This window comes from Polistes fuscatus, unplaced genomic scaffold, assembly GCF_010416935.1.
Source record: "Polistes fuscatus isolate 324 unplaced genomic scaffold, CU_Pfus_HIC Scaffold9, whole genome shotgun sequence".
In the NCBI taxonomy this organism is placed as follows: Eukaryota; Metazoa; Arthropoda; class Insecta; order Hymenoptera; family Vespidae; genus Polistes; species Polistes fuscatus.
The window spans coordinates 2,290,678-2,316,701 of record NW_025113173.1 but is presented as its reverse complement, the minus strand read 5'-3'; the positions used below and the strand labels follow the sequence as shown (position 1 = coordinate 2,316,701).

The following is a 26,024-nucleotide window of genomic DNA, read 5'->3' as shown; positions in this document are numbered from 1 at the left end:
TCGTGAGTTTTTCCCTTTCTTTTTTTTTGTTCGTTCTGTTTTCTTCTTCTTCTCAAAACACAATCATCCTTTTGGTTATTATACCTTATCTATAATTTTGCTAAATACATCGTGGACACGTGCAATCGTTGACTCGTCGAGCCTGCTTTTATTATTGATCAAACCACTTGTTACTTCTCTCAACGACACGTTACAAAAACTTTTCTACCTATGTACTTTGTGTTACTTCTCTGACGTTCGATAAATAATAAGAGTGAGGAGGATTCTCGACGGGTTCCACTCGACGCGTGGTAAGTTTATTTGTAATCATAGACGTATATACGAACTAAAATCGTGCTACGTTGTTAAGAAATATTCGAATCGAATGGATTATTATTATTATTATTATTATTATTATTATTATTATTATTATTATTATTGATATTACTATTATATTATCATTGTGTTTGTAGGAATTTGGGGAAACGTTGGATTTATTATCGAATGTGATATATTTATCATTCAACTTTTTTTGTTTTTTGTTTTTTTAATATTTTCTCTCAACGAACATCATCTCAGTCGCATTAGGATGACATTCGATTATCTTGTTCGGTAAGTCAATCTTTTTATTATATTTTCTGACAATTGATCATTCTGGTAAGAATTTAAATATATGTTAAACATTTTTACTTAAACATAAGAGTATTTCGAATTATTTCAACGATCAAAAGGGAGAATCTGATCTTAGAAAAATCTTCGAAGAGTCAGAGACGATTTGATTTGAAACACAAATTCGTTGCATTGATATTCGTCTCAGGTAGAAAAGCTATCGGATCAATGGACAGGTTGTAAGTGTGTACGTGTGAGACCGGATCAGTCTTCGCGTGCACGTGTCTCTTAAAGTTTCCTTCCTTTGGATTTGGATACTGATATTGGATACTAATCAATACGAACGTTGCGTTAGTATGTATAAAATAACAAAAATAAAGAACTATAAAATAAATTCTCAAGTTGACTAAGAAGAAAGAGAGAGAGAGAGAGAGAAGTCAAATTCTAACATAAAATAAACTTGGATAAATAAATTCTTTGGTGCTCGTATTTCTGATATTATTTCAAACATCTGTATAAGTTTATAAATACTCCTTGCATATGTGACTTTAACATTTCTTCGTGATAACCTTAAAGATCATTGTGAAATAATTCTTTGATAATATCGTACAATGTCCTTCGTTTCATTGCAAGTAGCAAACATAATTAAAAAAAAAAAAAAATGTAACGGGAAGACGGGTAAATATAAGTATGCAATTAACGATTGATTGGTTACTCGATATCTCGAGTTTGTCGTATTGTACATACAATGTACTTACGTATTAAAAATCGTATATTAGACGATTGGTGAACTTCGTTCTCTACGATGATAATGCTGGTAATGATTATTATTAGCATTATTATTATTATTATTATTATTAGTATTATTATTAGTATTATTATTAATTGAAGACTATAAGAAGGTTCTATAAAAGGCAAGCTTAAGGAGGTCACACGTATTTACACACGCCCACGAAACTGTTTACCTATCAAGCGAAGCTGCCTTGCGGCGGCTACCATAAACGCGACCAGCACGTTATTGCCGTTTATCTATTTCTGTTTCTTAATGCGTTGCTTACGTACCTTCGGAATTTTCTGTTAAATCTGTCAAGAGTAACAAAAGTATCTTTTTGCTCGGATAAAACAAAGGGACTTATATTTGAAACATTTATCATTAATGTTATTCGATGTTTTAAATTTTGCGATATAATTTGATTTTTTTTAAAAATAGGTTTATACAACGAGCTGATAGAAATGATCAATTTTTTAGGATAAGGAACGAGGAGATGATTATTCCGATTTGTTGAACGACTCGAAGTAAAATCAATTATTATTTCAATCTTTTTTTTAATTATATAGATGTATATTGGGATTGAGTAAAACGTTTCGTTCGTATTTTAATGTAAAAGTGAAACAGGTTTTCTTTTTTTATTTTTTTAAATTATAGATCTCGTAAGATAAAATATTTCAACAATTTCTATTTCGAGAGGAATTTAGAAAATAAAAAAAAGATATAAACAAAATTGTCGAGAAATATTGAGAAACAATAAGAAGATAAAGAAGAATAAGAATAAGAAGAAGAAGAAGAAGACTTCCTTTTTGCGCCTGACATTTGCTTGCCATTTGTTTCCTGCACGGCTCGGACGTTTCTACTTCGCATACGAATTATAAAAGAATTATTACGAAAGAAGAATATACATATAATGTAGAAATTCGATATATTCGAATCGATAACTCTTGATAGAGAGAGAGAGAGAGAGAAAAGGGTGAATATATTTTTAAACATTAAATGTCAAATTTTAATTTGGCCAAGTTAATTGAAAATGTTACAAATGTTTAATGATCTAAATTTTTTACAACGACAACATATTCTACATAAAAAAAAAAAGAAAAATAAATTTTTGCTTGATATAGATGTTTCTATTTCGAATATAACAAAATAAATTGTGTAATAAGTAGCTTGAAATAATAAAAAAGTAAGTTGTTATATGTTGGTTTGATAATTGGTTCTCCAAAGTACGGAAATTATGTGTACTGTGTTTAACTAATTATTTGTCATTTTAATGGTTGCCAGTTAACTGTATAACTTGATCCAATTTATAAAGAACGTTTAGGTAATTTATAATGAACGATTTTGCTAAGAAAAATGTTGTTGGGTCGGGATTAGAAAATGTAATATCACAGTGGGAAAAAACGAATTCTCTATGGGAATCATGAAACGAAGTGAACTGTCTTGTCTCTCAAACGATTCTTTAAAAGTTTAATTGTCGGCTTTCGTAGTTATATAGAAATCGAAATACTACGAACTAACGACAGGAATGCAGAGAAAAGTTATCTTCCTGGATTGACATTTTCTCGTGTTCTGGCTCGCCTCCACGACCATTCACACGTGTCTCGCGTTAAACTCTCGTAGTTTTCATCTATCCTGTGTCCCAATTGTAATTGATGTAAACTAACTTCAGCTTCAAATTAATATCATACGTTTATTTTTTATTTTTGTCCAAAACCCTCGCCAACAATTCTTCGATAATTATTTTCTCACAATTATTAACAAAACGAACGAATTTGTTCGATCAATTATTAAAAAACAAACAGATTAATTATAAAAAAAAAATTATCTGTAATATATTAATTCGTCGGTTACAAATGCTTTAAGAAAATTTTCATTAAATAAAATAATTAAGAGTTTCATAAATATTATATTATGTAAGATATTAATTAAATAAAATTATTATTCATAATATTAACAAATATATAACAAACGTAATGATAATAAAAAATACAACGATTAATAATTAATAATTCATCATTAGAAATGATCGAATATCTCGAATATAATTTATCGAATAATATAAAAACTTTACTATATAAAACAAAAATAATAAAGATTTAAATAGATGATTCGTTATTCTTTCGAGTCACTCAGTATCAACTAGCGAGCCAATAATCTTTCCTCGAACTCGACTTCCAACAAACTTTCTCTCATCTCCCTTCATAGATATATAGTATAGCTTTTCAATATGGGAAAAAATTTGCAAATTATTTTAATTTCTTAACGCATTGCACTGACGAGACATTTTCTTGCTGATCGTAACTCATAAATACTCAAATATATTTTTTTTCGAGTCAAATATTTTTCCATTTGTTTACGAGATTCGTTAGCAATTGACAATCATTGTCATTTAAAATATTTCTTTTAATAACGTACGACAAAAAAACGGGAGATATCTTAGCTTGCAATTAAATGTTACGAATTTTTATAAAGAAATTGACACGAGAATTAAGAATTTTTCTTTTGTAAGATTCTATGGATCAAGACAGGAAGAAAAAAAAAGGATCCGATTGAAAGGATCCGATATGTTGTTGTAGATCGAACTTGTTAAGCACATATTGCTTGCAGTTATCCTTGCAGCTGCCTGCAAGCGTCATAGCAAGCCTCATAGCAAGCCAGGGTACAAGCCTCTTGACAGCTGCAGCTTTTTCCATCTACACTGGTTACTCTGGTTTTAATGCAGTAACTCCTTCGCTCGCGGCCAATACCATTCGATATATTCATATATGGATGTATCTACATACACGGAGAAAAAAAATAATTCCAAAACACGCGCTTCAAATGAAAATATAATTTTATTTTACAATATTTTTTTTTTGTTATTATCCTATAAATAAATAAGAAGATCACGTTATATATATATACGATACGATATTATGCATCCTTTATTTATTTTTTTTTCTCTATCTTCGTTATTGTTTCAATACTTTTTTAATACTTAATATTTTTAATACTATTTTAATACTGTTTAATACTCAAGTTTAACGTACGACGTTCAAAATACTTTCGATATAATACCTTTCTCGTTTTTATCTTTATTTTGAAAATAGTTTTTTTATTAATTATTTTTATTTTATATATATATATCTAGATTTATAGATAATAAAATAATCGAGAGGGGGAAAATTCGATTGAAGAACTTGGACTTGGCTCACAATGCTGCGTTTGGTTGTACCAAATAAATGAAATTAGTATGATCATGTACATACATTTATTTCTTCAACGTGACTTCAAAAATCTTAACCCAAATAAATTAGCATATATATATTGTATAAATTAAATTTTGTCGTTTAGAAGAATGTTCAGCTTTTTCGATGCTTGGCGGTAAGGTTTTTTTCTTTTCTTTTCTTTTTTTTTATTGCAAGCCCATATATTCGGATATATTTTTTCCCCCGTTGTAAAAGTAAAGCAGAGAAAAGAAAGGAGCAGAGAAGGAAAAGAAAAAAAAAGAAAAAAATTCGAGTCCGACACTCTCGTGCCTTTTTGCAAGCGCACGAGTTTCCGAGCAAGCTATTTAAAACGTAGCAATTCTTGGGTACAGCCTCACCTTATGTTTGATTTTGCTTGCTTTCTTGTTCGTTCAACTTGCTAAAGCATATCGAGCAACAAGCAGCAGCAGCAGCAGACTCTCTTAGTGTGAACACACACATATACACATACCAACGTAAAAAGACAGATGTTTCACGACCTACTCTTCTTTCTTTTCCATCATCATCGTCGTCGTCATCTTTGTAGTTTCTTTTTCTACCAAAGTTTTCGTCGAAAGCTGTTGCTGCTGCTGTTACTGCTGCTGTTGCTGCTGTTGTCTCCTCTCATTTTTTTTTCCTTTTTTATATCCTATTTTCTCTCTCTCTCTCTCGAAACCTTACATGATTTAATCGATAATACTATTATCCGTGTACAGGTAACCAACCCTCCTATAACACGATAGATAAGCTCCTAGAAAATGCCTAGTCGTTCGAGTGAAGATTTTGATGTCATACGAAACCCAAAGTTCATTATATTCCTTCGCGTCATTATTTGAAGATAATTGAATTTTGTAAATATGTTGAACAACCATTGTGTTATCTAACAGTGATGTAGTAATATAGTACTGCATCAAAATTTTCGTAATTTTATTTAAATCGTGTTACATGATTACCCTGTCGTAGGTGGTTTCCCATAATTGATGAATCGTGTTATAGGATTCCGTGTTGTAGGACAGGATTTTACCTATATTCTATATAAGAAAAAAAGAAAAATAAAAATAAAAAATCAATTTCATTCGCGCATACATTCCAATCGGTTAAATGACTCGTCGATGGCACGTATGAATGCTCGAGAAGATTGGTTCGTTCGGGACTCGAGATGAACTCCGCGGCTTATCCTTTCACTCGGCCGTTTTGTGATAGGAGTCTCCCTCAGTGCCAACCGAGACATAACTATGTAAATATATGTCTATGTATATGTGCGGTTACTCAACCGTATGTAAGCAAGTATACAAGGTGTTCTTTTCGTATATGGAACAGATTTAAAACCACCTTTATAATCAAATATTTTTATATATATATATATATGTATAGTGAATCTCAAGATTAACACCCCCTCCCCACCTCTGTTGTCTATTTGAAATAATTATTATCTTTTTGTAATATAATATTAGAATATTTGTATACGCGGAAACATATTCCTAAATTATTCAACATTTAAATTGATATACATTTTATTGCAATGAAACATTTTAATCGTAAGAAAAGTAAGATTTTACGTAAATGATTTGTGAGTGACACTATGCATTTATATATTAGATCATTAAATATGAAACGGATTATTTTTATGTAAGAATACATTGAAACAATTTTGTTTTTCGATTAAACTTACTTTTATTTGAAAAAAAAGAGAAATAAAAGTTTTTCTTAGAGATTCATCAAATTTTTCAATCAAATACCCGTAACAAATTATATTTTCTTAATTAATATTTCGTTTAAAAATATTATTAAAATGAAAAAATGTAAAGGGGGAAAATGTTACGCGTGTGTTTAGCTGCAGATGTTTTATCTGTTTTCGTCATTATCTAAGAAATAACTAACATAAGCATAAGAAATAATCGACTGGTTCTAAAACCGGTCGTAATAGTTTCAGTTTCCGGTCTCCTCCATCGTATGCAATTAGCCTCTTGTTTTCGCTTTTGTCAGTTCAACGATGACGACGATGAAGTTAATTGAAATCTTCAATAAACTGTACTAACTCATGCTTGATTAATATAATACAATTCTCTTTATCTATCTAAATATAGATCGTTATTATATTCCGTAATATCTTTACAAAAAAAAAAAAAAAGAAAAATAATTATTTTCACTCGGAATACAAATTAAGATTCAATTTAATTTTTTAATTGTTACGTACCAACGTATAAATATAAGAAAAATGTTCAACAAGTCACAGTCAGAGATAATTCACAATTGTTTAACAATTCATTTCAAAATATATATCAACGTGTAGTTTATACGATAAAATAAATCATTAAAATTACGTAGCATTGTGTTAATTGGTCGAGCAAGTTTCGCAAAAAGAAATATCCGGTCGGTGCAGTTACTTTTGAAAGCGTTCTTCTTATCGTCGCATTGTCTTCCAAGTGCAACTGCGTAACCATCCTTTCGTCTACCATAACTCGAATAAGAAGAATAAGAATAAGAATAAGAATAAGAAGAAGAAGAAGACATGCGTGAAACTTAAATACATCGCAGTATAATTCTTTCCCTTTTCTTTATTTTACCTTTTATCCTCCTTCGCTTTGCTCTAAACACACACACACACACACATACGTGTACTTGAGTTGTAAACTCACTCACATAAGAGGAGCAGATGTGCACGTGGCACAGGAAGTTTAGTTTTATACAAGGAGCAGCTGACCGATACGAGCATTCCGGCTCAGAGGATGGTCTCGGTGGTTGCTTTCGAAAAAGGGGGATGACGATGATGATGATGATGATGATGATGATGTCTACGTCCGAACCTAGCGCAACTTAGTTAGATACACCCACATGTTACTTGATGTCACGGAAATGATCGAGTGAGAAAGAACATAAGCTGAAAGGGACAAGAGTTTATTCAGAAATATTCCATTTACTTAAACAAATATTCATTTTTAAATCGTGTGTTCTAAATACTCTAATCGGATTCAAAGTAATGTAACTTCCAAAATAAAAATATTACGTATTTATATATGTGTGTGTGTGTACACAACTACTACGTGATCGAAATGATATTTTGCAATGAAGAAAGATTTTATCGATCGTATCTACGTTTTATAAAAGATAAAATGAAGAAATAAATCGGTGCAAGGTGCAAGAGACGAAAAGGGCCTTCTTTTTTCTTTCCTTTTCTTTTATTTTTTTTTTATTTTTGTTCTTTTGGCCAACCTCGAATTTACCTGAAGAGAGTTTGTAGTTCGTCGGTGTTGGTGGAAGATTAAGAGCAAGGGCAGAAGAGGAGGATGAGGAGGAGGAGGAGGAGGAGGAGGAGGATGCAGAAAAGCTGCCGGTCAGATTGTGAATAAGGGAAGAGTGCTGCAGCTGCTGTGACAGCTGCAAACTTCCCAATATTATTCCTATAGCGAGTGTGTTCCTATCCTCCGAATGCTCGGTCCCTCGAGCTCCTTCTTTCTGTCCAGGTGCTTTTCGTATCGGCACCTTGAACGTATTTTCTTTTTTTCTCTCGTTTTTTCTCTTTGTCAGTCTTTTCTTAAAACAGCTTCTCTCAGTCTTCTCTGAGATGAGACGAGCTGAGACGAGACGAACGCGAAGGTGGTGGCCAACGGGGGTGGCGGAGGGGGAGGTGAACACGTGTGGATCGAACACGTGTGTTTCTTCGATCACGAACTAATTGCGAAGACCTTTTTTTTTCTCTTCCTTACTAACAAATTTCAAAAAGAGATATACTTTAACATGTACCAGAAGGAAAATACATTTTGAACATTTTCAAATTTTACATTTGGAAAAGCTTCGTGTCATAGAATACTGCATCATGTTCATAAACGTATAATAAATTCTTAATACATTTTTTATCTATTTTTCTTCTGTATTTTAATTATATTATTCTTTCAAACGTCATGCAAGTATTGTCAGATACGATGAACATTATTGGAAAATCATTTATCTATTAATATACGAAGAACATTTTTTATCATTGTTTGTTAGATCATAGTCTTGTTTAGTAGAAATATATATATATAAAATGGATTAAAAATTATTACGATATTTACGTGTATGCATTAACAATATGTTCGATCTTTACTCGATGATCATTCGTGTCCAAAGGCTAGATTATATTATCGAATTGGTTATCAAGAAAGAGAAAAATAAATACGAGACGAAATGAAAGACAGAAATAACAGAGACAGATGTTCAAAATTGGAATGTACAAATCTTGTAGCTATGTAAACCTTTTTTTTTTTTATCAAATGAGATTTATACATATACCTATGTATATAAATATATATATATATATATATATATATATAAGAAAATCAGAACAATCGTAATAACCTGATTGTTAACAGTTTCATCGAGTAGTCCCTTGATATACAAGAAACGTCATGCACCAATTATATGCCCATAGAAAACTTACATCCTACTTTGTAAGACTAACCTCGATCGAATTGCGAGTAAAAGCAAAAAGTATCGAGTGTTCGATAGCAATAATATATCGAATAACATTCGATTCTTGTTTTAATTCGCACTGTTTCTGTTATTCGTCGTTGATATTAATCGTAGCCTGTACATGCAGAAATGGGTACTCGTTGTGATTCGACTCTATCACGAAGAAGATTGGGATACAAAATTTCATTGTAAATTGGTGGGAGGGGGGCTGGGGGGATTAGGAAGTTATGCACACATGGTTAGCTCGAGAACACCTGCTGCCTTCTGGCTTTTTAAAAGGGAGTCTCGAAAAGTATACGTTCAAATCTTGAATTTGTCTTTCTTCCGTTAGAACACTGTAGTTCCCATTGTAAATTAATATCATTCATAAAACCCTAACAAATCTTGACTCGTACACACACAAAAACAAAATCATGGTTTTCTCTCTCTCTTTCTTTTCATTTTTTATCGATTTTGACAATAATTCGAACAATAAGCTTGCTTCCGATCGTAATCTTTTCCAAAGGGGTTGTTTCGAGTATATAATATATATATCAACGTAATTAACATAATCATTTGAAAGGGTTCTACATGACCTTCTGCTTTTGACTATAAATTATAAATAAATGATATTTTTTTTTACTTTTGGTAACAGGGTAATAACGGACAATGTAAAATTTTTATCTTTTATTACTCGATCGTGGAAAGAATTTGGGCCTTACGGGGTCCGTGACACGAATAATGGTATAAATCGAATAATGGTAACAGATGGTATATGTGCGATACACAATGTGGGCCCAAAAGGAAGGAACAAATCATTTGAAATTCCTATTTTTCGTATTATTCTTTTTCTGTTATGAAAGATCAATATATTTTGCGAAAAGAAATATACAAAAATCGTATAAATGATAATACAAAAATTTTCGAAAGAGAGAAAGAGAGAAAGAGAGAAACACATTTAATTTAAGAGTTAATCGATATTCATACTCGGCTTCGCTTTCAAACATCGATCGATAGCGTTCGAATATCGAATTCGAATGGGAGGAAATCTCGAGGAAAGGTGTTCGGTACCGAACACACCGGCTGCTGCCGATGCTGGCTGTTTGCTACATCAGGATCGAGAAGAGGGGCCCGTCTGTGGCCGATTGGTGGGGGGAAGGTCGAAGAAGGCCGCAACTGGCTAGATCCTGTCCGTATATACTTACACGTTCAAACTCGCCGTGAATGTGCAAAGTCGTCTCACACAACTCCTTACGATGTCGTTTTCTCTCCCCACTTATACTCGAATCTGCAGTTGGCAACACGAGATCATATAGGGTATAACACAACATACATACGTACCTATATATATATATGAGAGAGAGAGAGAGACAAATTCTTTTTCTACTCGAAAGGGTAAAAGGCTAGAAGTATCGACCTTCGATCTAAAATCGAGAAAAATCTCGAGAAATTGTGATATTTTATAATGAAATGTAAAAATTTTAATGAGATTCTTTTTTCTTTTCTTTTTCAAAAATAGTCTCAAATAATAACGATTTCTTATAGATTATTTTGAAAGATAGATAGAGAAGAGATAGATAGAAATAATGAAGAAAAGAACGAATGATTTCAAAGGAACAATTTGTGGAAGGTAGCTGAGGAAAATCACGGTTACATCGACTTGTGCCACATTCGAAGATTCTCTTCTTCTTTATAAGTGTATACATATACATATGTATGTGCTCGCGTACTTCTCGTCGTCCATTCACCATCTTCCACCTTGTCTTTTTCTATCGTTCCTTCTCTTTCTATCTGAACGGAGACTCGTGGAAAGAGAGAAAGATAGAAGAAAGAGTCGCGCACGAAGGGAAGTAAGAAAGCAAGTGAGAAGGAGGGGTGGTAGACGGTATGAGAAGAGGATATCATGAAAATTACACCGGTATCGTGCATTTTGTAGCATGCAAGAGAAACGTGTGAGAGAGAGATGGAGATAGATAGAGAACCGTTCCGCGGATTATTCTCTTTCTCTTTCTTTCTCTGTCCTCGTTCGTTCAAAGCCGTTGCCCGGACCCCAAATCGTCTATCCTTGTTTCTCATAGGAGAAAGGGTGGGGGATAAACTACTCGATTCGTCGCTCTCACTTAAGTGAACCAATCACAGCGCTCGGTCCAGCGGGCCCGGCGCAGCTGTTCCTCGACGACCAACTACTCGCAGCAGCTTGCGTTCAGTCTGTCAGAGAGAGCCGTGACGCGCGGATCATCGAAGTTAGCATCGGAACTAACCGTGATTTTCACTTACGCGTGTACTCATTTTTACTCTCCCTCTCTCTCTCTCTCTCTCTCTCTTTTTGTTTCTCTCTTGTACGCGTTCCTTCTTATTGAAACGCTCTCGTAGAAGAGAACAGTGCGAAGCCGGGAAATTCAAATTTCGGGAAAATTTGGGAAAGAAAATTTGTCAATTTTTGTGATCGAGCGTCTCGTTGACAGCTCGATAAAAAAATCGGGAAAAATCGGTGCGATACAAGTGAAAGCGTTTTGTTGGAGGGACGGTGGTGAAGAAGTAGAGGAAGGTGGTGGTGGAAGAGGAGGGGGAGGAGGAGGAGGAGTAGTAGTAGGCGAGAAAATGGTGCGTGGTTTGTCCCAGTGGACGAAGACCCTGAGCTTCCCAGCCAGAGTGTCACCTCAGAGACCAGCCAAGGAGTCAAAAGGTTTTCAAGTCAGTCCTAGTGCAAGTCCTACGTCACCACCTAGTCCTATCAACGATACCATGGACAAGACACCGATTATTACCGACGAGGTTAGCACCAATGATTATTTTTGATTCAAACTAAACACGTGTTCGTCGTATTCGATTGTTACATTTTAAAATTTTTAAATTACTAACTTCAAATGTTTCTATAATTAATAATATTCAATACCAATGAATTATTTATTTGAACGCATTGTACTTTCTGATTTCTTCCCGAAGCAGGAAATTTTTTGCGTACCGCGTAAGAATATCGTAATCGTGACGCTAGAAAAAAAGAACTATTCGCGATACGTTTGGCATTAACCCGCTTTCGATTCTTGATCTCGTTCTGATAAGTAGTACTTACGTACGTAAATGTTCGCTCTCATTGCCGCTGAACCGCGACAGCAAACTACTTGTTAATCGTTCCTGCTATTGTGTAATCAATGAATGCAGAAAATATCATTAAGAGTGTTTTTCTCATTAAATTAGATAAAATTTCTCTATCATTGTAGAAGTGCGGTTAAAAGCTTTTTCACGAAATTAATCGATTAGAGATAAACGAGATCGTCTCTGATTATTTTCATTTTCTTATCAAAACGTATGATTCTACTTAAAAAAAGAAAAAAAAAAAGGAGAGAAAACAAACAATTTGTTTTTAAATGTATTATAAATATTATATCTTTCGATTACTGTATTTTATCACTTAAAATATCTATACACGTATATACTTATACGTCTCATAGGATTGGTTGACATCAGTCGTGCAATTTAATAATCGATCAATATGATTTTTTAGGGTTCAAGATAAATCGTTAAATAGTTTGAACTTTTCTAAATTGTTATATTTTATAAAGAAGTTGAACATTTTAACGAGTTCTCTTTTCTACCTTCTAATGCGAAGCATTCCTTAGATATTTATGTATGTACTATAGGACTGCGGTTTCAAGTTTATCAATGTACATGTTTGAGATAACGGTCTGTTGCCATTCGCTTTAGTAGTCCTCTTCAGACATCACTGGTTATTTCTTTTAATGTTTCTCGTAGCAAACTACTTATATATCATCTTTACTGTTACCTTTACAATCTTGTAGAGAATACTTGTTTACCAACGCGATAGCAAAATTGTAAATTATTTTTCTTTTCTTTTGTTTTTTGGGCTTAATTTTTACCATAAAAATAAAAAACACAGAAGAAGAAGAAGAAGAAGAAGCGGTGATGATAGGGAGAAGAAAATAAACAGAGTGATTTAAAACAAATCGTTTATCCTGAATTTTTATTCGAACTTTGATTTAAAAAAAAGAAGAACAAAATTAAACCGATTGATCGACGTTAACAAATATTTTCTCATCAATCACGAGAATAAGTCGTACGTATTTCTGAGAACATTGATAATACATATCGATCGAACACTCAAAGGAATCCTTTATTATTTGTCTAAATATAACCAGGTTATCCTACTCGAACCCTACTCGATATTACAATCACTTAATAACAACAATCTAAGTTTCATTTATTTCATTAATAATTAATCTTTACGAAATGTGCTTATTTTCATTTTCTAACCAATTTCGTTATACTCGACAAACAACGCATGCTCAACTCAAAAACGTTAATTAAATTGACAAAAGCCAATTCTGTTGTCGAGGTATACAAGAAAAATGTAATGAATCAAACGAACAAAATTCAACTTAATCCAATAACATAATTGGAGTATTACGACTAGACCTATTGAAAAGAAATTGTGCCACGCTTACATTAAGGCCTCCCCCTTCCCTCTTCCCCTCGGAGTTCGATACACACAATCTAGACTTTTATATGCTGACTGAGTCTATTCTTGCGAACAATCTTTTATCGAGGTAAATACGCGATTACGTGCTGATAGGACACATTATGGCCAATAGTATTATATATATAGATGGGGAGGCGTAATTCCATTTTCAATGTGTGTGTTTATATATATAGATACACATATGCATGTTTCTTTTTTATATTACACAGATCTTCTATCAAACTGAGAAAAATATATGCAAATGAAAATGATATTAAAGTTTTTTTGAACATTTAATTGGTTAACAAATAATGATAGAATTTGTCAATAGAAAAGAAATAATAATAACAATGTTTGTTTGTTAATATATGAAATATTGAAACGTGTTTCAAACAATAAGATTATAAATTTCTAAATATTATTTTATTTTATGTTAGATACGATAAGTAACGGAAATATTCGTATCACCCTTCTCTACCCCCTCCCCCTCTGTCGATATTATAACAATTGATATTTCTTTGTAATGAAAAACGTATGAAAATTCTTATACACAGAAATATATTATTATGAAATGATTAAACCTTAAACTTGATATATCGTATATAAACGTTAGATGCAAAAGAAATAGAAGTTTACATTGTGATAAGAAAATTAATCTCACAATAGAGAGAGTATTGTATATATTTTGTATTATTTATTTAAACATAAACTATTACAATTTCCGACATTACTTTATTGATCCAATCCAATATTTATACGAATCATGATCTGAATTATACGTTAAGTCAACGCGAGACACGAATGTTACCTTTTCACAGTCTTCCTTGTCTCGTACTACACGGTTTACCTGATTACACGAAGCTCTCAGGTGTAATTGGTATTAAGTATACAAAAATAGTTTTCTTTTCGTAAGTAGAAGGGAGAGAGAAAGAGAGAGATATATTGCACATAAACGAGCTCCGTGAAACTTCGAGAGCCATTGCCTTTTAGATTATAAAACCGGAATAAATATGAAACCTTTACAAGTGTATCGCGATATTACAGAGTACGGAAGGATCTTAGGAAACCAGTTTTATATAGAAAAGATACGAGATCTCGACTAGTTAACAGGGATGAAAAGAAGTAACTTTCCTAGATTGCAACGACTGGTTTCGATGAGCATATTATATACCAATAAAACAAACTAGCGTGTCCTTTTAAATGAGAACTACCCCTTGACGATGATGAGATGAAGTAGGAAATCCTATTTCATGGAAAAACTTTTTTCATCGTTTCGTATCGTGTCGTGTTATATCTAATTAAGTTACCGTTAAAATAGATTTGAAAAAGGGAAAAAAAAACAAAGAAAAAGTAACATGGAACTCTTGCAATTAGAAAAACACATGGAAACGTAGAGGATGACGAGGAAGTAAATTAAAAAAAAAAACAGGGAGAGAGAGAGAGTTTTGTCGTTCCTGGTTCAGTTGCCGTTAATAGAAAACAGATGAAATTGTCAGCTTGTTCGACGTGAAACCAAAGAAAAGAAAAAGAAGGGGTGGGGAGGTTTCTAATCCTAGATCTTAGAACAGCTGCGAGAGAGAGAGATTAGAATTATTTTCTCGAATTTCTTTCTTTCTTCCTTTCTTTCTTTCCTTCCCTTTTTATCTCAAAACATTAATAAATATTTGATATATGTAACAATATATAACCAATGATAATTTTTATGAGTCACCTCCTCATATTGACGGAACTTTTATCGTTCAAGAAAGTTTGAAAATTTGGATTACTTCAATTATACATAAATGTTACATTCCAAAACTATGACGGAACATCGTTTTAGTAAAAAATCAACGAGATAGGATGATTCGTTCGGTTGGACTCGTTAATAAAACTTTCTCGTTGACTGAATTTAAAATCGAGTTTAGTATGAAACACGCGAAGAAACGGAAACGGAATGCGGTTTGCATATATTTAGACGGCATTAAGATAGAACGATACGATTTTAAATACTTGGTTGGTATTAATTTAAACGTTAGATAACGTGTATGTATATTCTTGTATGGAATTAATTAAGTAAGACCAAAAAAATGTATTATATTAACGAAAGTTCTAGTTTTAACATCATTTTTCCAATTATTAGTATATCGATTATTCAGACACCTTTTAGTTTAAAATTCATACCAAAGTTTTACCCCACTCGACGAAGTCGACAAGCTGTATTTCCCTTGCTCGATTATTTACACGCGTATCGAATAAACACACACACACACACACATACATATATATATATACACGTGCACGGGAATGTAACATCGTTTCTAAGAGGAGGAGGTATATTTGGATTGGCGCGTTTCTTTCGTTCCTTCTCCCTGCTGCGGTCGATTTATTCGTTGCGGTTCGTTCAACGATCACAACAATGGACGCATGCTGACTGCAGGACTCACTTTCGCAACACGTGCGCCGCATTTGCGTCTCCTTTGTATGAAGGTTTTCACAAACAGGCAAACTTTCAGGGATGTGTATGCGATAAACGATAGTCTCTGGATGATGATGACTATACGACACGACTGTTTCTGTGTAAGTCAGAAAGGATCGACACTTGGGGGCGAGTTCGTTAAACACGAAAATATACTTTCGGAATATAACAATAGATGTGTCCATGGGTGGTACCACTGGGCTCATCCTTACTCCGGAAGATTCATATTTCTGTTATTTTTTCAATGATAATATTTTCAAATCTTAAATTATCGTCTCAATTCTATACGTAACGAAACGTGAACTCGAATAAAATATTACGAATTGTTTCTGAAATTTAAATTCGTAATAGTTTTAAGGAATAATACAGTTTGTAGAGTATTTTTCGTGGCTCATCGTGTATATGTTAATGTGTAATAATATTTCAATGAAAATAGATGATGATGAAAATGAATGAAACAAATAATTCCATCTTTCTGTATCTTCTCTTAATTGGATGATTAAAGTTTAACAAAGTGGGTCTCTAAAGGGCGAAGAAAAAAGCCGAAATTGGTATAGTTCTCAGTAGCTGCGATAGGTCAAAGAGTTGGACCCACCTCTCCCTCCTCCTCTATCGAGCACGCGCGAACGAAAAGCGGGCCCTATCCCACGAAGATACACGAAGGAAACCGAGTTCTCGTTCGGAAGCAGTCGAGGCCATCTGTTACGCTTGGTTCCCACGCTTCCGCCGCCGCCTTTCCCCCCACTTTTCTTCCTCGAAGTCCCCTACCCCTACCACCACCACCACCACACCACCAGTTTATCGCCTCCTCTTCGTCGTTGGTGCTTTATTTTATACACCCGTAGGAAGAAGGGAAAAGACCTTTGCTCGTCTTTTAAAACCCATGTTTCCACAAGAGTCTCTAACCTGATGACGATTATTAAACTAATCATTTTCAAGAGAAAAAATAATACTTATTATTAATAACGTATCATTTGCTTTTTCTATTATTGCTTACTTAACTTAAATGAGGAGATATGAAGAAGTATTCCCATCTGATCTAAATCAGAAGTGGGGGGGGGGGCTAAATTCGTTATACATTTGATCGATTATTTTTCTTTAAAACAAGGTTTTGCAATTTATCTAATAAAATTTGAACGTTTAACATATTCAAAATGGAACCGCGATTGTTTATTTCTTACGGGTTCATGAGTAACACTAACAATAAGCAGTTGCGTTCGCGTGTTGGTAATTATTTCCCGTCGATTATGATCGGTCCCAAAATCGTATCGCGATTTTGTTTGGTTATTCCTGGTCTAAATTATCACGCTGCAATTATTTAACTCGTGAAAATTATTCGTTCATACAATTAGTTTACAATATTAATCCGTTGGTGGTTTTTAACTTTTTCAAAAATAATCAAATCTTCTTACGTTACAATTTATATAATAATTAACCAAAACCAATTTGCGTCTGGTAAAAAGAAATTTCTTTAGAAACGATCGTTAACTTATTTACCTTTGGGAAGAAAATATGTACAGCAATTGGTTATTAAGCAATGTATGCAAGAGGAGAAGAAGATTCAGTCAGCCGGCTTGTGACCCTGCGCTCTGACGTTGGAATGCGAGATAACGCGGATGATGGTTACGGGCAACCGTAATTACGGCGTGTTAATTTAAAAGCAAAAGACCCGTCTATCTTCCCATGGTGAGTGCCACGACCGGAAGTTCCGCGGTATTAGCCGTTCCTCCTTCGCATTGTTAAACGCATTCCGTCTCTCTTGAAACTTTTCCTGCATTCTATTGCGAGCGTGTCTGGTTGTTGTTATTTCTTCTTGACTATGAGAAAAGTGTCTAACTATAACCCCACGATTGTGTCGCATGGAAAATACCAATTGAAACGTTCCTTTCTATGTTCATCATGATCATTATCATCATCATTATCATCATCATCATCATCGTCATCATCATCGTCGTCATTATTATCATTACGATCATCGTAAGAGTATTTCTGTTAAAAAGAACAAAATTCAGGATATAAACGATCGATAATCGATCGTTTGAAGTATCACGTAAAATCTCCGGACATCCTGCCTGTGTTTTGTTGTATTATGTATTAATACACCTCAAGTATAATCTCATCATATGCACGGATATCCGTACAACGTTCTATCACGTTCTAACGGTTCTATTCGAAGCACGATCGAAGTACGACAATGTCTGCATTGTCACATTTTAGCTATCTCGATCGTTCGATTAAATAGATAACTATAGAAATAAGTATTATATAGGTTGACTAATAAATAATTATTCAATTTTGCAATATTTAATATTTCATTAATTAGCTGTGATCGATGAGTATACTCATCATGCGGATAAAGTAATTAACATTTGTTATTTAAATTGCAATATTAATATTCGTAAATATTTGAATATGCAAACTATATATGTCGTTATTAAATAAATAAATAGATATTATTAATAAAATGATTAATTTTTTATACAAAAGAAAATTATATAACACAGTTACTCTATATTATACAAATCTAATTAGTATCTGTATCGTTTAATAAATAATACTAATATTTTTTATGTATATTAAAAAATCTAATCATAAATTAAACAATCAATAAATATACTGTTAAAAATAATATTATTTCAGTTAATACAAATATAAAGTATCAAATACACCAAAATACTTGAAATACTTGAAATACTTTAAATTGTTGACCAACCCATATATACATACATACATATATATCTGTATTCGTGACTGTAATTGTCAAATATCTGCCCTGTAGGAAAGAAACAATATCAGTATACAGAAAGTATTCTTTTCTCTGAGTCTCTATTTCTTGGAATGTACCTAGCTTTCGTTGGAAATCAAAATATTCCTGTCAAAGAGTAAGGATACACATAGAACAAAAAAGAAATAAGAGAAATATAAAAGGTATTACATTAGCAATGCACGAATGTGTCGGTTACGCTTGGATTCAAACGGACAAGTTTTTCGTTGTGGAGGAGGAGGAGGAGGAGGAGGAGGAGGCACGCGACCTTGCCAGATTGGCGAAAGGTAGAAATAATGTAGCATCCTGATCGTTGTTGTCTCATTCTTGAATCGCAAGGTATAAGAGACACACCATGGCGTGGTATGTCTCACAGCAGGTTCCTTTTTTTCTGTATCTTTCCGATCGATAACAAAAATTAAATAAAATAAAAAGAAACCAGGTATGGGAATTTATTAAAGTTCGAAGAAAATGTATTAGTCGGTTATGTTCTCGAATGACGTTTGCTTCAACGTTGTTTTATTCTTTGATTTCTTTTTATTTGTATTTGTATTTTTCTATCTATCAATCGATTCGAACAAATTTCCAATTCGTTTTTTTTGTTTATGTTCTGTTGTTTTGCTGTTCGTTATTTCGTCGAACGGAAATTTTGCAAAGGGATTTTCTTTGAACCGTATCTTCTTACGAAACGGTAAAGAGATAGAGATAGAGAGAATAATAATATAACCAACGGAACGAGGAGTTTTTTTTTTTTAACTTTGACGGGGGAATCCTTTCATCGAAACCGAAGCTGGTTCCTCTGGTTTGAGAGACGTCATGGTTCGTGATTTTCTTTGCAGTGCTACGGTTGATCCTTTTTCTGACATCGTGGAAGGTAGCGAACAGCATCGCGTGCGAAAGGAAAACTTCCTGTCAACTATGTATACACACACACATATATATATATATATATCGAATATAATCCTTCCCAAGAAATAGTTTGTGTGTATATACGCTTTCGAGCGGAAAGCCTTCAAAACCCCATAAATTATTCTCGTGGGTCGCCATTCAGGGATTTCAAAGAGCTCCTGACCCGTGAAGGAAAAAGAGAGAAAGATATAGAAAAAGGGATGAAGAAATCCTTAGAAAGGGGGAGGCAAAGGAGGCGGAAGAAGAAAATTAACCCTTTGAGACTGTTTTGTCGTCGTTGTTCCTTGTCGCGCTCGAGAAACTTTCTTTTTTATTCTTTTTTCGTTTTTATTTAATGTAATATGTAGATAAAAGTGTATAGGTTGGTACCGGTGATTACGAGAAAGTCCCTTAATTTATTATATTTATTATTTTTACGTTTTCTTCTTTTCCTTTTTTTTTTTTTATTATAATGTAACTCGATATATGTATTATCAAATAAATGAATTTTATTCTATATTATTTAATTAAATTAATTTTACAATTATACAGGATGGAGTATAATATTTGAAATTAGAAAAATTTTTCTTTTTTTTTTATATTTTACTAAATTGTAATAATACAATTGAATCCTTGTTGTATTGATATTATTTTAACTATAGAAGAAAAATGTGTTAACCAATATTGATCCTCGGTTAATTTATCTCCGATAAACAGATGAGATCTTCTAAGCGCGATCTTTGCACTTTTCAACGATGCTTTTTGTAGTATAAAGAAAAGAAGTAGAACGTAAAGGATCGTGTCCGTTATTTCGATGTGACGTCACATGGGACTTGTAACTTAACGCCCGAGGGCTAACGTTGGAGTCGTTGGAACGCGCCTAACGTCGACTATACTAATTTGTTTCCGATAAGAACGGAGATGAAGACCTTGAGGAAGATCCTTTATTCAAAGTTCCATTATAGGTATAGCATATCAACTTTTTATCGGAATTACTATATCTGTGCATACATGTTATTCACGTTGTATTTTAATAAATATAGAATTTGAAACTTTGAACTAATTGTTAGTCGTATTTCATCTCGTTATAATGGATGACGTTAACTTTAACTGATTATTATTATTATTATTATTATTATTACTGTTAATTATTACAATCACTTTTTTTAATGGGGGGATACCATTGTTCCAACGAGTTTGGCAAACTTTCTTATCTTACGTAATAACACCACGTCATTATTTGGTAATACAATTTTCGGCGGTCGTTTTCTTTAAAACATCTGCTGCTGTTGCTACTACTACTACTACTACTACTTACTACAGCATCCACCAAACTGAAGAACATACATCATCGTGTCATATTCAAGGTGTTACACGACTTATGTAAGCTTTCTCTCTCTTTAGATCATTACTCTCTCTTAAATGTTTTTTCTTTCTTTTTTTAATTTATATTTATCTTTCGTGGTTCTTTTCTTTCGAACAAATACGCGAATGTTAAATGATAATTATCACATTGATCGTAATAACGAAGATATAGAGATGAAACAAAATATGTAAATAGATTCTATGAAGAAAATGAACGATGCGGTTTTAAGGTTAGGTCAGCAGACGGTGAAAAAAGATGGAGGGGGAAAAGAATAAAAATGGAAAATTAATGAGAACATTTTTTGTTGCTCGTGAATAATGGGGAATAATTATTTATTAAACTGTGAGTTTGCTTCGTTTGTTCAAAGAAATTACCGTTGAACATTTTAAGATCATAAACAGTCCGTCGTCCATTTTTTTTTTCTACGTAGAACTGTCAAGGATCAAAGATTATATACCGCCATGTTTAAAAGCGCGTGAAGCAAACACGAGGGGTAAAGAATTCGAATGAGAATACATACATGTGTAATCTGTTTTTCTCAAAGAAAAAAAGATCTTAGAAACACGTGTCGCGTTGTCTGTCTGATGAAAATGTGAAATATCTCATTGATTTTAAATTTAAAAATATAATTTCTTATATTCAATTGATCCAGCTTTTTACAATTGAATACATTTTCTTGGAAAAAGGGAGTTTAATTAACAATTTCTTAAAAATATTTATATATATTGTTACGATTTGTGTGTGTGTGTGTTTCCTTTTTTTCTTTTTCATAATATTATTATGAAGTTTTGTCCTCGAGTATTTAAAGGATTAAAAAAATAAAAATGAAATTAATTGTAAAAATTAAATAGATAAACGAGTAATGTTAACGAACGTTTTATGAATTCTATTCGCCTGATATATATATATATATGTATATTTTTTTTTGTCGCAATCCTGAAACTCTCCAAGGCAGGTTTGTCTTTTCCATTCCTGGTCAGTGTTTATATCTCGCCGGCAGCGGCTGGTTGCGTTAGGTTCCTCGACCTTGCTGGTCGTGCAGGTTTCAACTTGCAAGCACCTCCAGACATCGGCACATATACCGGGTGTGTCCCGACGAGAAATGCAAATGCAAATACGACACGTGCCCCTGTCTCTTAACAATTTTAATATTACTTTTTAATCACGGTTATAAATCTTCCAAGTTTTCATGATGATCCTCCCCCCTTGTGACGATTAATTGATATTGAAATATTTTCATTGTTTTCGTGGTATAATTCTACAAAGATTAAATACGTATATATATATATATTTAATAAAATCGGATTAGGATAAATAAATTTGATTCGTCTATGTGACAACACTTTTAAAACAGAATCTGAAACCACTCGTGTTGTTTTCGAAAGAACGAAACAACTCCACCCACGCGTTCTCCGATCTTGTAGCATCGATGACAACAAGGGATCCAGAGAGAAAGAATTGGATATATTTATTCTTTAAAAGATATTCATTTCTCTTTTTAACGTCATAAGATTAAACTTTGAAAAGTATCTTTAGGTCGAACTACTTTCAATAATTCTAGATTATAATTTTAGATTGTTATTAAAATAAGTAGGATTAATATTTAATTGTAAGTTAAAAGAGTTGTTGGTATTTTTAAGATTTAAGAGTCACTACCACCCGCTTGGACTTTGCACGAGGCATAACCTCCTGCATCGAATCATTACGTATCACTATTTCCGACATACATATGTATATATAAATATATATGTATATTTGTGTACTTATATTGAACCTTCGACTTCCAAGAAATACATTTTATTGTCGAGTAACAGCTGCTTTCCCTTTAACTTGAAAATCTTTAGCAAGGTACTACGTAGGATTTATTGTGGTTCCTTCAAAGGATTATTATGTGCCATTTTCTTTAGAAATATTTACAACGGTTTTATATATTTTCGAATAACCATTGTAAATGCTATATTATTAACAACACACCGTATAAAAAGTTTCTTTAACAATTAAAGTGAAAGTTCCGTTAGTGTTAGATGATGTACTGTTATACGAAAACCTTAAAAGGAAATCCATCAATAGTGACATAACCCTGCGCAAATATGTTATCTTCCCCCGTATAATATAAATAAAGTTTATTTATTTATATATTGACTAACCAATGATAATTTTATTTCATTTCATTTCTCATCGTTATATATCGTGCATATCTCTTAAATATATTTTATATAAAGAATATCCGAGTTAAACATTTTTTGTTTTTTTTATTTCGGAGATTATGCTTTCTTTCTTTTTTTTATTTTTTTCATTTTTACGTTTCATTCTATTAGCATCTCTCTGTCTCTGTCTTTCTCTGTTTCTCTCTCAATACTTTTTTTAAAGTTTTATGCAATTAAACGCGACGAATAAGGTAAAGTGAGCAGCGGGACCGCAAAATAGATTACGCAAATCTAACGGATCTTATGCGAACGACGGTTATGTACTCTATTGGACACGCTTGACGACGATTATTATGTGTTACTATATTATACACACTTATGTTAATTATATATTATTGAAAAATATAATTAATATTAAATAAAACGTCACACACACACATCAATTTTGACTAATGTTTTACTTGTTACAGAATTTCCACGACTTGGAAGCTGAGAAGGCAATAATGGGATCCATTGTTTACTGCATACATCACAAAGATGGTTGCAAATGGTCGGATGAATTAAGAAAATTAAAGGTATTCGTCGTGAATTTGTTTTCTATGCTTTTTAAAAAAAAAAAATTACAAAATATATAAACAATATATAAATAATTATATAATATAAGTATATTTGAAATTAAATGCAGGCTCATTTGAATACCTGCAAACACGATGCGGTTCCTTGCAGTAATAAATGTGGTGCAATGATACCGCGTGTATTAATGGAGGACCATTTGAAATATACTTGCGCCCAACGGAGGGCTCGCTGCGATTTTTGTGCCAAAGAATTTACCGGCCACACCCTTGAGGTAGGTACATAATATTACTAAAAACAATTGACTGTAATAATACTGGGTTGTATTTGTTGATGACGATGTCCGTGTTAATTACTTTCTCGTTATATCATTTTTAGAAGCACACAGGTACCTGCGGATACGAGCCGTTGTACTGTGAGAACAAATGTGGAATGAAAGTTCAAAGAAGACACTTAGGCCAACACAAGTTGGGTGAATGCGCCAAGCGACTGGTCGCTTGTCGTTATTGCAACAAGGAATTCGTTTTTGACACGCTCGGTGCTCACCACGCGAAATGTGGCCGTTTCCCAGTAGCGTGTCCTCATCGTTGCGAGACCGCAGTTTTGCCAAGAGAAGATCTTGAAGTTCATCTTAAAGATCATTGCACGACTCATTTGCTATCGTGCACGTTTAAAGATGCCGGCTGTCGTTTTAAGGTACATTTTTCTCTCTTTGCGATGCCTTCGTTAAGTGGCATTAATGTTTTTAACACTTTGATACGTGACAATTAATAAGTATTGTAATACTTGTATTATAATGCTCGGTTTTCTTTTTTTACAGGGCAACAGATTTTCTTTGGATAAACATTTAGAGGAGTCAGCGAAAATGCATCTCAGTTTAATGTGTAGCGTGGTGACGAAGCAACAGCATCAAATAACGAGTCTAAAATCTGCAATAAGTAAACTTTCGTTAAATTATACTGGCACTCTTATATGGAAAATCACAGATTATACAGCAAAGATGTCCGAGGCAAGAGCCAAGGAAGGAATGGAACTTGTCAGTCCACCCTTTTATACTAGTCAATACGGATACAAGCTGCAGGTTATTGTTCATTATCATCTTATTCCTTTCATATTTAATGATTTAGCTAATTATTTCATGAATTTCACGAATTAATGCTAACGTATACATAAATTATAAATTAAGAAGAATCGATTTTATTTTTAATAATAATTATTATTATTATTTATTACAGGCTTCGGTTTTCCTAAATGGAAACGGAACCGGTGAAGGAAGCCACATTTCTATATACATCAAAATTCTACCTGGTGAATACGATGCTTTGTTACGATGGCCATTTTCTCACAGCGTGTCTTTCACTATGTTCGATCAAACGGTCGTAGCAGAGAAAGCTTGCAACATCGTTGAAAGTTTTATACCAGATCCAACTTGGAAAAATTTTCAAAGGCCCAGTCGTGAGCCAGATTCTCTTGGTTTTGGATTTCCACGATTTGTCTCGCACGAAATGGTTAAGAAACGACATTTCGTAAAGGACGACACAATGTTCATTCGGGTTAAAGTAGATCCTAGTAAAATTGTCGCTGTTTAAGGATGTCAAAAAAAAAAAAAAATTCGAAAGTATAGGATCGAAGAAAAAATCTTTTAATTACGATGAAATCGTTTTCTTTTATAATACATAATGTGCTCGAATATCTCATATGTGTGGTTTAAAAGAAAAAAAAAGATGTTAAATATCGTTATATTCATTCGTTGATAAATGATTAAATGTTTTAAGAAATCGGAATGATATTCGTACGAGAGAGAGATTTAACGAATAATATTCGTTGATTCGTTCAATCCTTACATTTTGTGATAATGGTACTTCAGATAGAAAATATGGTACTTATGGCAGAGACTGCTAAAGAACTTATTGGTTTGCCTTAGAATTATTATGCTATAGAATATGGTTGCGATTTTGTTTTATAAATATATTTTATAAATCAACACAAATACATACACACACACACGTACGTACTTACAATTAATATTATTATCAGCAATTTTTTTCACACAAATTGAGATATATATATATATTTTTGAATCGAAATCTTTTTTTATATACGCCAACTATATTTATAGCATTAATAACTTATTGATATTACGAAGTGCTTTACTTATGCTGCCCATTATTTTGATAAATAATTCATACACCACCATTTTTATACACCCCGTATTTATATCTACATATAATTGACAGAAATTATTTTGTACGATTTATATGAGCACAGCTCTCCTCCAGACACAACGAATTTTCAATTACAATATACGTCGCGATTTTGCCACCAAATATTAGTAA

The 26,024-nt window shown here is 32.8% G+C and overlaps 1 protein-coding gene across 2 annotated transcripts; it reads left to right on the top strand.

Moving 5' to 3' along the window:
- The first annotated feature begins 202 nt into the window (after positions 1 to 202).
- Positions 203 to 25,402, top strand: LOC122525638 (TNF receptor-associated factor 4). Of its 2 annotated transcripts, XM_043648553.1 has the most exons (7): positions 203 to 290; positions 453 to 591; positions 23,586 to 23,690; positions 23,801 to 23,962; positions 24,067 to 24,384; positions 24,509 to 24,769; positions 24,924 to 25,402. In XM_043648553.1, the coding sequence occupies exons 3-7, from the start codon at positions 23,619 to 23,621 to the stop codon at positions 25,275 to 25,277; spliced, it is 1,167 nt and encodes a 388-aa protein (XP_043504488.1). In that variant the 5' UTR covers positions 203 to 290; positions 453 to 591; positions 23,586 to 23,618; the 3' UTR covers positions 25,278 to 25,402. The 2 variants fall into 2 exon arrangements, with proteins under 2 accessions (XP_043504488.1, XP_043504487.1); XM_043648552.1 differs by lacking the exons at positions 203 to 290; positions 453 to 591 and adding an exon at positions 11,237 to 11,793.
- Positions 25,403 to 26,024: the final 622 nt, after the last annotated feature.

Coding starts and splice junctions, on each gene's coding strand:
- LOC122525638 (XM_043648552.1), top strand. CDS start 11,620: ATGGTGCGTGGTTTGTCCCAGTGGACGAAGACCCTGAGCTTCCCAGCC. Junction 23,691..23,800: donor ATGAATTAAGAAAATTAAAG/GTATTCGTCGTG, acceptor AATTAAATGCAG/GCTCATTTGAATACCTGCAA. Junction 23,963..24,066: donor TTACCGGCCACACCCTTGAG/GTAGGTACATAA, acceptor TATCATTTTTAG/AAGCACACAGGTACCTGCGG.